General features: G+C 35.0%; 2 protein-coding genes across 2 annotated transcripts; one reads left to right on the top strand and one right to left on the bottom strand.

Annotated features, from left to right (window-relative positions):
* The first annotated feature begins 357 nt into the window (after window positions 1-357).
* On the top strand, window positions 358-1,873 carry LOC109218142. The gene is made up of 2 exons (XM_019382474.1): window positions 358-612; window positions 879-1,873. The coding sequence occupies exons 1-2, from the start codon at window positions 358-360 to the stop codon at window positions 1,656-1,658; spliced, it is 1,035 nt and encodes a 344-aa protein (XP_019238019.1). The 3' UTR covers window positions 1,659-1,873.
* Window positions 1,874-4,430: 2,557 nt separating this feature from the next.
* On the bottom strand, window positions 4,431-9,614 carry LOC109218141 (ribonuclease Z, chloroplastic). Its single transcript, XM_019382473.1, has 9 exons — window positions 9,447-9,614; window positions 7,620-8,109; window positions 7,265-7,427; window positions 7,105-7,175; window positions 6,795-6,890; window positions 6,596-6,709; window positions 5,089-5,157; window positions 4,854-4,928; window positions 4,431-4,721 (listed from the first exon to the last, which is right to left on the bottom strand). The coding sequence occupies exons 2-9, from the start codon at window positions 8,025-8,027 to the stop codon at window positions 4,632-4,634; spliced, it is 1,086 nt and encodes a 361-aa protein (XP_019238018.1). The 5' UTR covers window positions 8,028-8,109; window positions 9,447-9,614; the 3' UTR covers window positions 4,431-4,631.
* Window positions 9,615-10,543: the final 929 nt, after the last annotated feature.

Here is a 10,543-nt window from a genome sequence, read left to right as displayed (position 1 = left end):
TCTCAAAGGGCAATTGTTTGATATTGTTACGTTGAAAATGTAGTCGCCGGAATTGTGTTTGGTAGTGTATGTCTTATAGTGAAGAAAAAACCGATAAATAATCGAAAAAACCGAAAACCGACGAGACTCAGCATAAACCAAATCGAGAAAAAACCAACTTAATTGGTTTGGTTTGGTTCTAATCCAAATCGAACCATAAACACTCCTAGTTACCCCTATCCAAGGGATAAATAAGCTGTTTTCGATAGACCTCGACTCTAAGAGACAAAAAGATAATATATAAGTATCATGGTCAGAAACTATAGAAATAATAACTAACATAAATACTATAGAAAATAGATGAAAAGGTTCGCTATTATGAAAAAGTGGAAGAATAGCGTGGACACAAGAATGGAAAGCAGGGGAAGGATTGAGAGGGTGTCGAGGAAGGATATCAGATCTTGTACACCATGTGTGGATAATGAGGAAATTGGTCGAGTTGTTGACGAATCAACTGCCACAATTGTTAAGGTTCTGGATAGAGACTACTATTTGGTACGTCGCCTGAAGGAGCTTTGCGTGCACAGATCAAAGACCAGAGTGCTATATGAGGAAGAGGACTTGATTGGGAAGGTGAGTTTATAGTCTCCCCTCCTCTCCCTTTCCCCAAACCTAATGCTCCCAATTCATTTCATTGTGATTTTTTTCCCCAATCTCCTCGGTTGCATGGTGTCTAATAGAAGTATACAACTTCCCAGTTTTATTTCACCCTTTTTCGCTTTATTGTTTGAGTTCCACTTATCCTTTATCGTTTTTTCTTCATTCCTTATATTGTTTGGTTGAAAATAATTGATCTCTAATGATGTGTTTGTTGACTACATGTTTGTTTCTTCTTTTAGGGATCTGGACTGTGTGATCACCTTTCTGCTGTAATACCTTCTAAAAAAGTGAGCAAGGTCCTGTCTCTTAAATTTCTTGGGGACGATCATTTAGAGTGTACTGAATTGAGGAAGTCTCATAGTATTAGCTTGCTGAATAGTTCATCCCATGTTGCCCTCACTAAAACTGAAACCTCTAGAAACATTCAGGATTTAGAGGCAACCGAGAGAGCTTTTAAGAGACGGAGAGTGGTGACAGCTGCCTTTAAGGGACAGGTCAATGTTAGTGCTAAGTGCAAAGAGAATAGAACAGATGAAAAGTATGTGCATAATTCATTGAACGATGTATCTGATGGATATTGCGCATTGAGGCAAACCAAAAGAAGTGGTTCAGTTGGCTATTTCCTTACCACAAGTACAGAATCTAGTGATTCTCATAGCGATGCCTGTTCTGTTGGTAGTTGTAGTATCAACGATGAATTCTCTAACTGTTCTCCAGTAGAAGTTTATTGCCAAGGAGCTGAGCTTCTTTGCAGTGATGCAGAGTCTTTTCGAAATTCAGCAGATGAGGAGGAAAGACACTCTCTTTCTTCACCAGAGAAAGTAGCAGCAAGTATTCATAGTTTGGAGTTACATGCTTATCGCTGCACTTTGGAGGCATTGTATGCTTCCGGTCCCTTAAGTTGGGACCAAGAAGCATTGTTAACGAATCTTCGCATCTCGCTCCATATTTCAAATGATGAACATTTAGCTGAGCTGAGGACTTTAATTTCTGCTGGAACTGGTGTTCATGTCAGTTGATTTTTTATTTCATCCTTTCACCTTTCTTTGCAATGGTTGGATCTCATCCGTGTTTTGCCTTGGATAACCTTGTAATTAACAAGCATGAGAATAGGTGTTTCATTTATAATTTTTGTATTGGTTGCTTACCTCCATTGCTGTAGACAGTTGAGCAATTGTAACTATGTTATCAGCCTTATATTCTTGGAAAGAAATAAACTTCCATTTTTTTTGAATGCATTACTTTATAGTTTCAGATATCTTGCCCAAGTAGTTTCCTTTTAGTTTCTACTGTTGTAAAAATGAGGACATTTAAATTTATATTGTTAGTACCTTAAATGTATGATGTATTTTTCATAATGTTGACATATTGTGGATTTGAATTACCAATCTCTTTGATGGTCTTGTTGGGAGCGTATGCATTTCTTTCCAAAGCGTTTTATTCATAACGTGTGAATTTTCCAGGGCAACAGTTGGATGCATACATCCTTTGCCTCCAAAAGTCAAAAGATGATGCTTGCATTTGCAGCTCCTCTCCTTCAACAACTATCCCACAGATAAGACAATTCATGGCTTTTGTTGCTGCTACTATAAAGCTTCATGATTTGTGTTGTCAGGATAACTTCGATATTGGCATGTTTTTTTGCCGAGAAAAGTAAATTAATTCAGATACAGCTATTTGTATATAATGTCTTATAATATGCTGTCTCTCTGTTTATGGATCCTCCAATTGCATGTTGCACTTATTTTGCACTAGAATATGGTGGAAGACTTACTTCCTTGTATGTATAGAGAAGAGTTATAGTCTTTTCTTTTTATGGACATAGCAGGAAAAGACATTTACATTTAATTGGATCGATGTAGATAATATAGTTTACAAAATCTCAAGGTGTTGTGGATAAAATGTAAATCAAAGGCACTCAGTTTTAAAATGTGTAATCAAATTATTGGGCTGTCTCTTTTAGCAGCTATAGAAGAGTTTTTGGTTGCTATTTCTATGAAAGTGTATGCCTCTCTTGACATCCCTGAACTGTTATTCTTCGATTCGATGTCATTTCTTAATGATTCATTATGCTCTAAATCAACATCTGTGTAACTAATTATAGACAAAAGTAGTATAGCAAGTGTAAAGTTAATCGACACTTGGCATAGTATTGTTCTGAGATATGTCAACGTTAACCTTGATTCCTTCTTGTTTTCACCCAAGCAAGACATATTGTTTCCTTCCAAGTTTCTGTTGGTTTTAACTGCTAACTTTTTTATTAACTAAAAACCAAGATTTCAAATGGACAGAAGTTGTGTCCTTTTCTGGGAGTGTGCTTCTATGTAGTTCTGCGAGAATGAAAGTCGTGCGACTAAGGAACAAACGGTTCATCAGTACTTAAAGATGCTGTGCAGGTTTTCTGCTACAAGAATTTGTTTGTTCATTTTATGTATTTTGGTCGTGGTGTTTCTCATAATTACCATCAGCTGTTTCTGTAGCAGGTCTAGAGATCCAAATTACTTTCATTTTCACCGCTCGTGCCTGGAGGTAAAAGAGGATATGTATGTACATCTGTAAACTGTGATGGTAGGTCATATTCTGCCATGCTGATTTACAATTGTTATTAGCTTCTTTTTTTTCATTTCTCATTTTCCTTTTTTTCCCCGGTTTTCTGGGCGCGTGGTAGCTCTGACTTTGTTTTCTTGATTTGGAGATCAGAAATAAGGATGAAGAATGAAATGCTGATGTCTATTCTAGTTTGAGGAAGTAATGGAAAATGATATTTTTATGAATGCAGGGGAATTCTGTTAATCTCTTTTTCTTTGTTTGTTTTCTGTTCATTTCCTTTTAACACCTTCACACGCCATGGTTTCACGATGCATTTGGAGGTCAACGTAAAACATGATCAAATCATCTTTTGCATCAAGTGCTTTTGTTCTGCAAATATGTAGATATTTTTATTCATGCCTGTTTTCTTGTGCATGACATGGGAGAGTCGTTCTTTTTTTCTTTTTTTTTTTTCAGAAACAACAAGAAAACTCTGCGTATTTCAGTCTTGCACTACTCGTTCAGTTTAAAGTTTACAACGCGAACAATATGGTGTGGGCCTACACTACAGTCCAGTGTTGTGGTTACACTAAATGGGCCTTAGGCCTCTACTAATCAGCCCATGGGCGACTCAAGTTATTAGCCCGACCTCAGCTACTTCGCTTTATCTAGCTTATGTAAATTTAAAATAATTACATTCGCTAGTTAATATGTAAAAAAAATACACTAATATATAATTTTTGTATATTATACATTATTTATAATAAAAAAATATACAATTTGCCAGCTATTATTGTTTAGAGCAGCTATACTGTGCAGTTTTCCCATGTAAATTTTGTGTAAAATAAATTTTCTTTTGTACGCAGTGTTCAAATGTTGAAATCGTCTCTTTACCTAATGCTCCATCCTGTCCCAATTTATATATTTACTTATAGATAGTCAATATGATTATATAACCAATTATCAGAGTTAAATCAAATAATATTAATGTAAATACTCAAAAAACTACACTAAAATTGTTACAAGTTGTAACTTTCCTTATATCGAAATGACAAAAGAATACATTTTAAAAATTATTAGCCATTATTCATATAGTTTGAAACAAAAAGTAAGTGTTAAAATTTTTATTCTCTTTTTCCTATGATTTTATATAGGAGGATGGTGTGTAGAGAGAACTAGCCAACTAGGAGAGTGACTAATTTATCCTTGGTTAATTACTGTATACATAAATTGACCAAGTAAATAGTTGTACTAAATCAACGAATGCAAGACATGTATGTGCACATGAAGCATTTTGGTTAAGTCAAAAATAATACAGATGCTTGGTGAAACTTGTACAAAGTAAAAGAGTTTGTAAAAGAGCATGAATTACCTCTATTTCTCACAACTAACCATACAAAACTGTACACAGTTTCACTAACTAGGCATGTGTAAGTTTTCTTACAAAAAGAGGAAAAGAATAACTATAAGTGCATTGATTTGAAGCCCTCAGTTAAGGCAACCACTTTGGCTGATACCAGGGGTTGCAACTTTGATACACCTTGACGAATGTCCTGTAAATCAATGAAAAATGCCAAACAAGCCAAATTTTAAGAAGAATACAGGCTTCTCATTATCCAAGTCTAGGAGAAACTAATTAAGTTGAAAGAAACTGAAACCACTAATGTTGAGACTGAGTTGACTACCTCAATGTTGTAGCGTGGTGAAAAATGGGTTAAAACAAGTGTTTTGTTCCGTATCCATTGGGCATGTTCCATTATCTGCAATTCCAAAAGTTGGAAGAATTAACTGACTACAGTTCTCAAATACCTTCCAACAGTCAAAAGGGGGAGTATAGCTCGTCGCTCGAGCCAAAGATAGAAGAACTATATTTAGCATCATGGTAAATCTTATGTAGGTATTCCAATGACTCAGGTATACCTCATATAGATGTGTATGACCATGCTCCCGTGCATGCTCAACGCCGCAGTTGTCATCCAAGAATGTTGCCTGTCAAAGCAGAAATTATGTCTTAGAGATGAGATTAAAGCTTGATCCTAACTGCTGCATTAGAATGCTTCCATAAAGTGAGGAAATTGTTCTAATTGTTTTTTCTTTTGACCATTCCATTTTCACTAAGCCAATCAACATTACAAGGATAAACCAGCTTGCGTTAAATGGACTCTGCTAAAGAAAGGGCATTAGAAAGAAAAAAGGATTCAAAAAGTTGATTACACTTTATCAACAAAAAAGAAGAAGATATGTTTCTAACATTCATGGCATTGCAGAAAATAATCAGGTAATTGACATACAAATATGTTGCTAAACACACAGCAATTCTATCAAGGAATTTCATAACACAGTATGGGCTTTCATCATCAACAACAACAACAATCCAGTGTAATCCTACAAGTGGGGTCTTGGGAGGGTAGTGTGTACGTAGACTTACCCCTACCTTGAAAAGGTAGAGAGGTTGTTTCCGATAGACCCCCGTATGGACTTTCATCCTTTGGATATTACTTCCATTTTTGCTGCTGCTACAACCTCGAGGTTCGTGTATTTGAAAGCTTACAGATTTCCCGATAGAGATGGACATATTAGGTTATCAGTTAACACCTTAAGATGCTAGGGCTGTAAATCACAGCCATGCAATCAATAGGAGTGAAATATTATATATACTTGATGCATGAATTGCAGTAACTTGTCATGTTTTTCCCCTAGAGTACACCATTTAAGAAGGTAAAAATTAGCGGATTAAACTCCATTGTTCAGAAACAAGAGGAAGTTAAAATGAAATCATTAGAACTATTAGGACATTAAGGTACACCACACAACTCCTGTTCTGACCATGCACATAAGAAGCCACTTTGCTCTCCTTTCCTATTTTGCCTTACCTTTTAGGCCTATAATGATTAAAACTCAACAAACAAGGTTTTAAAGGAATCAAGATACAAGCTTATTTATAAAGTAATAAACAGCAGAGCTGCAGCACTTACAGTCTGGGTCTATCCTCAATAAAGGGCAGCCCGGTGCACTAAGCTCCCCGCTATGCGCGGGGTCTGAGAAGGGCCGGACCACAAGGGTCTATTGTATGTAGCCTTACTCTGCATTTTTACAAGAGGTTGTTTCCACGGCTCGAACCCGTGACCTCCTGGTCACATGGCAGCAACTTTACCAGTTATGCCAAGGCTCCCCTTCATGGGTCTATCCTCTATCCTCAATGAATAGATCAGTGTAAGGAAACTAATATGTAACCCTATACCTACACTTTTGGTCAGTGAAGGAGTTAAAAGGAGATTATTACAAGATAATTCATCTGAACTTCAAGACCAATTAAGAATTAGTTTGAGACAAAAATATATCAATAACTCAAATGCTAAAATGCACAAAGGACACTGGTTGAACTTGGTTATGAGAATCAATTTATATGTTATTCATTCAGCTATACCTCAGTTATAAGAACTTTTGCCCGCAAAGCATCAGCACTGCGAGGATCAAGATAAAAGTCTGATGTTGTATCTCCTGTGAAGGCTACTTCAGGACACAACACACTATCTGTTATCTAACAAATGAACATTTTCATTAGACAAGAAAACAGATTTGAGCCACCACTCATATCACAAAAACTTATGTTACAAATTATGAACCTGAACACCCGATTTCTTCAGTTTCTCTATTTGTTTCCCCTGTAGATGAATGTATTGCTTCTTCAACTTCTTTCTGACTGAGTATATCACATAGCCCTGGAGAACGCAGTAAAGAAATAACAAGTCAATAAATTGAATATGACCACATTCGCATGTATGTCAAGGTTGTAGGCATTAACCAGAGTCTGAAATCTTGGAAGATATTCAACATTTCCAAGTCTAGAGTAAGTATTCAACATATTCAAATTGAGATAAAAGGTTTCGAGGTATTTCAAATACAGAAATAAAAAGAACTGATTTGCAAACAAACCTGGCTGGGAATAACATGGTGAGTTCTAACTGGTCTTACTACCAGGTCATTCCGCATTTCATATGTTTCCCCTGAGTGCAAAGTTTCCAATACATTTTACACATGGAGATAGGAAAACAAAATGGAGAAGAAATGTATGTAAAGAAAACAGAATATTTACCTACATCCAAAGCAATCAGATCCAAATTCAGTTCCACCTGACTCATTGATCTATGAACATCAAGCAACTTCTCTACATCTTCTTTTATGGAAGGAGGTACGAAGACTGTCGGAGGTTTCAAGCCGTACAAGCCACGAGTGGCAATATACATAGGAAGTCCACCCTGAATCACAAGATATCACAAAAGTCACTGCTGGCTTCAAAGTTCAACTCAAGCCATGGAACAAAGTCTGCTTTTTATACCAAGAGTTGTGCGTAGGCCCATGGATTATTACATACTTAAAATTAAATTTCTCTGTCTGAGTACATCTACTACTGAATGCAGAGAAACACTATAAATAGCGGGAAAGCTTACAATGTGGTCAAGATGAGCGTGAGTGATAAACAAGAAGTTTTGATGAACAGCCTTTGATGGGCATCTCCCAATATCAAAAGCAGCTTTCAGTTGTGGCACAATAACACAGGTCTCATGCCCACCAATCGAGTGTCCTTCAATTGAATAACCTTCAATATTTATCCCTTGCCGGTTTACCTCAGCCCTGGCTTTTCTATACTCTTCTTCCTCTATTGCTCTCTCAATGGCAGACAAGAAGCCAGTAGAGGAACTTTTGACAGCACATGGAGCTGGAAGATTGATGTGTGTTTGTACTGAGAGACCATGGTTCGGTTTTTTAAGACCGTGTTGAGCTGGATTTGAGGTGAACTGGTAAAATGTGGTGAATGAAGGCACTTTTGGGATTACAGTCGCTACAGAGATTTGCATCTTCGAAATTAAGATCACATGCAGGTTTACTCTGGGCGGGAAGAAGGGATTTTAGTCGTTTTCAATACTTGGGTTATGAGCCCTACAATTAAACATAGTTCATTTAGATATCAGTTTGTGAATCCAAAACAACCAAATCTAATGAAAGCATAACATGACTAGGATACATGACATAATACCATATAAGTTGGGCTCGACTATATGAATCATTTGGATCTATTCCGCTCTATTCATGTCTATCTCATTAAAATACTTGAATAATTTTGTCTTTTGTGCAAAGTATGAGTTCTCTAAAACTAAAGAGTCTGATCATATTAGATGTTAACGCTAATTATCAAAAATAAGAAGTAGCAAACCAAATGAACTCGGAAATTTTTTGGGAACAAGCTTGAGAGCTTCTACAACTTGATTTGATCCTTCAAATTTATATTGCCATAACCACATTTAAAAGAAAATTTCTTTTTCCCTAATTCAATTTACATTGTACCTTCAACATTTTCTTTTTAAAATCTGCAACACCCCTGTTAGACCTTTAAGTCTCTTTCATTTGGGACACTCATATATACCATTCTAAACAGAATTCAAATCGGAAAAATAAAGAAAAACTTTTGAAATTTAATAAATAAACAAGAATGCAAAGAACATAGTAAAACATAAATATTTATACCCCCTCTGTCCCAATATGGACATTATTCCTATTTAGAGAGTACAATTGTCTTCTCTAAGAACATTTCTATCATTTTAAAGAGTTTAACTAGTATAAAAAGTTCTGATTTTTAGTAGCTGTTTATATATAGAGCCCGTTTGGCTTAGCTGATTTAGAGTAGCTGATAAGCATTAGGTGCTGAAAAGCACTTTTAAGTGCTGAAGCTGAATTAAAAAATAAGCAGTTACGTATTTGGATAGAAGTGCTGAAATTAATAATATGCAGCTAAAGAACTGGGTATACGAAGAGTTTCGTTTTAAAAAGAATATTTTAGGGATAGAATAGTAAATATTTTGGTCAAACTTAAACTGCTTATAAGCTGAAATTTGATAAGTTGGGGAGACCAACTTATGGCTTTTGGCTTATTTGTGGCTTATAAGCGCTTAACTTATAAGCGCTTCTAATTTTACCAAACGCATAGATAAGCCAAAATATAATTATAAGCCAGATTGACCAGCTTATAAGCTTAGCCAAACACCCTCATAGTACATAAATTCACTTACGAAATTCTAAAAAACTATTTAACCTCAAAATTAGATAAGTTAACCCTATTACACCATCTTCCGACATACTGTAGTAATAAAATGGAGAAACGCGTTGAGCAAAAAATAAAAGAAAATAATAAACAACATAATTTCCAGAGAATGGAAGTAGAAAATTATAAAGTATCCAAGTCATGAAAATAAATATAAATAAAAGATGATTGGGTTTACCTGAAATAAATATATGGAGAAATAATCTGCAAAAATAAAAGCTTCAGAATACCGGTGGCCGTCAACTCCGTTCAATTTGCTCTCAATGCCGGAGAAAGCATCAGTGTCTTGACACTGTGTTCGTGTAGAGAGAGAGAGAGAGAGAGAGAGAGATAAGGATTTTTATACCAGCGAGTTTTTTTGTTTTTTTAAAAAACTTTTTTAATCTGGACAAATTGTTAAAACGAAGATTTTAACAATTGAACTTTATGATATTTACCCAAAAAGAACGTTTTATACTAAATTGAACTTTAAGTAGGCGTTTGAACATAAAAATTACTATAATTTTGGGGAAAAAATAGCATTTAGATTTAAGTTGGAAAATAGTATTTAGAATTTAAAAATATGTTTGAACATGCATTTCACTTGATAAAATGTTGCGGTTTTGTGAGTGGGAAAAAATATTTTTTTGGAAAGCTCATTTTCGAAAAAATTTCAAAAACTTGTAAAATTTCATGGACAAACACATTTTTTAAAATATTGAAAAAAAAAGGAAAGAAAATATGGGCAACAGAGCCTAAGTTGTTTGGTATAATGAATAAGCAAAAATAATTCTGGCTTAAAAATTTAGCATCACCTTATTTCTTGTTTGGCTATTAATCCTGAGATAACTAAAATTGTATTAGAATAACATATACATGTCAGATGGTGGAATAGTAATCTCAAAATAAATTATTCTAGGTTAAAATAGTAATTTGATAATTTTATAATTAATATAATATATTAAACAATCAATAAAAAATAATATCAAAATAACTAATTTCATCGTAACTAATCAAACCAAACGACCTCTAGGAAGTTTTGGTATCATTATCATGTAGTGTGATTGTATTGGGGAAAATTCTATTTTATATATATGGTGACGTGTCAGGACACGTGGATTGGTCAAATGGTCAATAAATCTCAATTAGACACGATTCAAGAATTGTAAAACAGACACCAGCAAAGAAGAAGGAAGAGGCACGGGACATCAGATAAGTAGCACGGCGCCCGTACCTATTTAAATCATTTATATCCGGGCATTAGAAGGAATGAATCTGGTTATAAAAAAGCGTGCA

Source organism: Nicotiana attenuata, unplaced genomic scaffold (genome assembly GCF_001879085.1).
Source record: "Nicotiana attenuata strain UT unplaced genomic scaffold, NIATTr2, whole genome shotgun sequence".
In the NCBI taxonomy this organism is placed as follows: domain Eukaryota; kingdom Viridiplantae; phylum Streptophyta; class Magnoliopsida; order Solanales; family Solanaceae; genus Nicotiana; species Nicotiana attenuata.
Note: the sequence above shows the minus strand (reverse complement) of the source record. Positions and strands in the feature narration are given on the sequence as shown.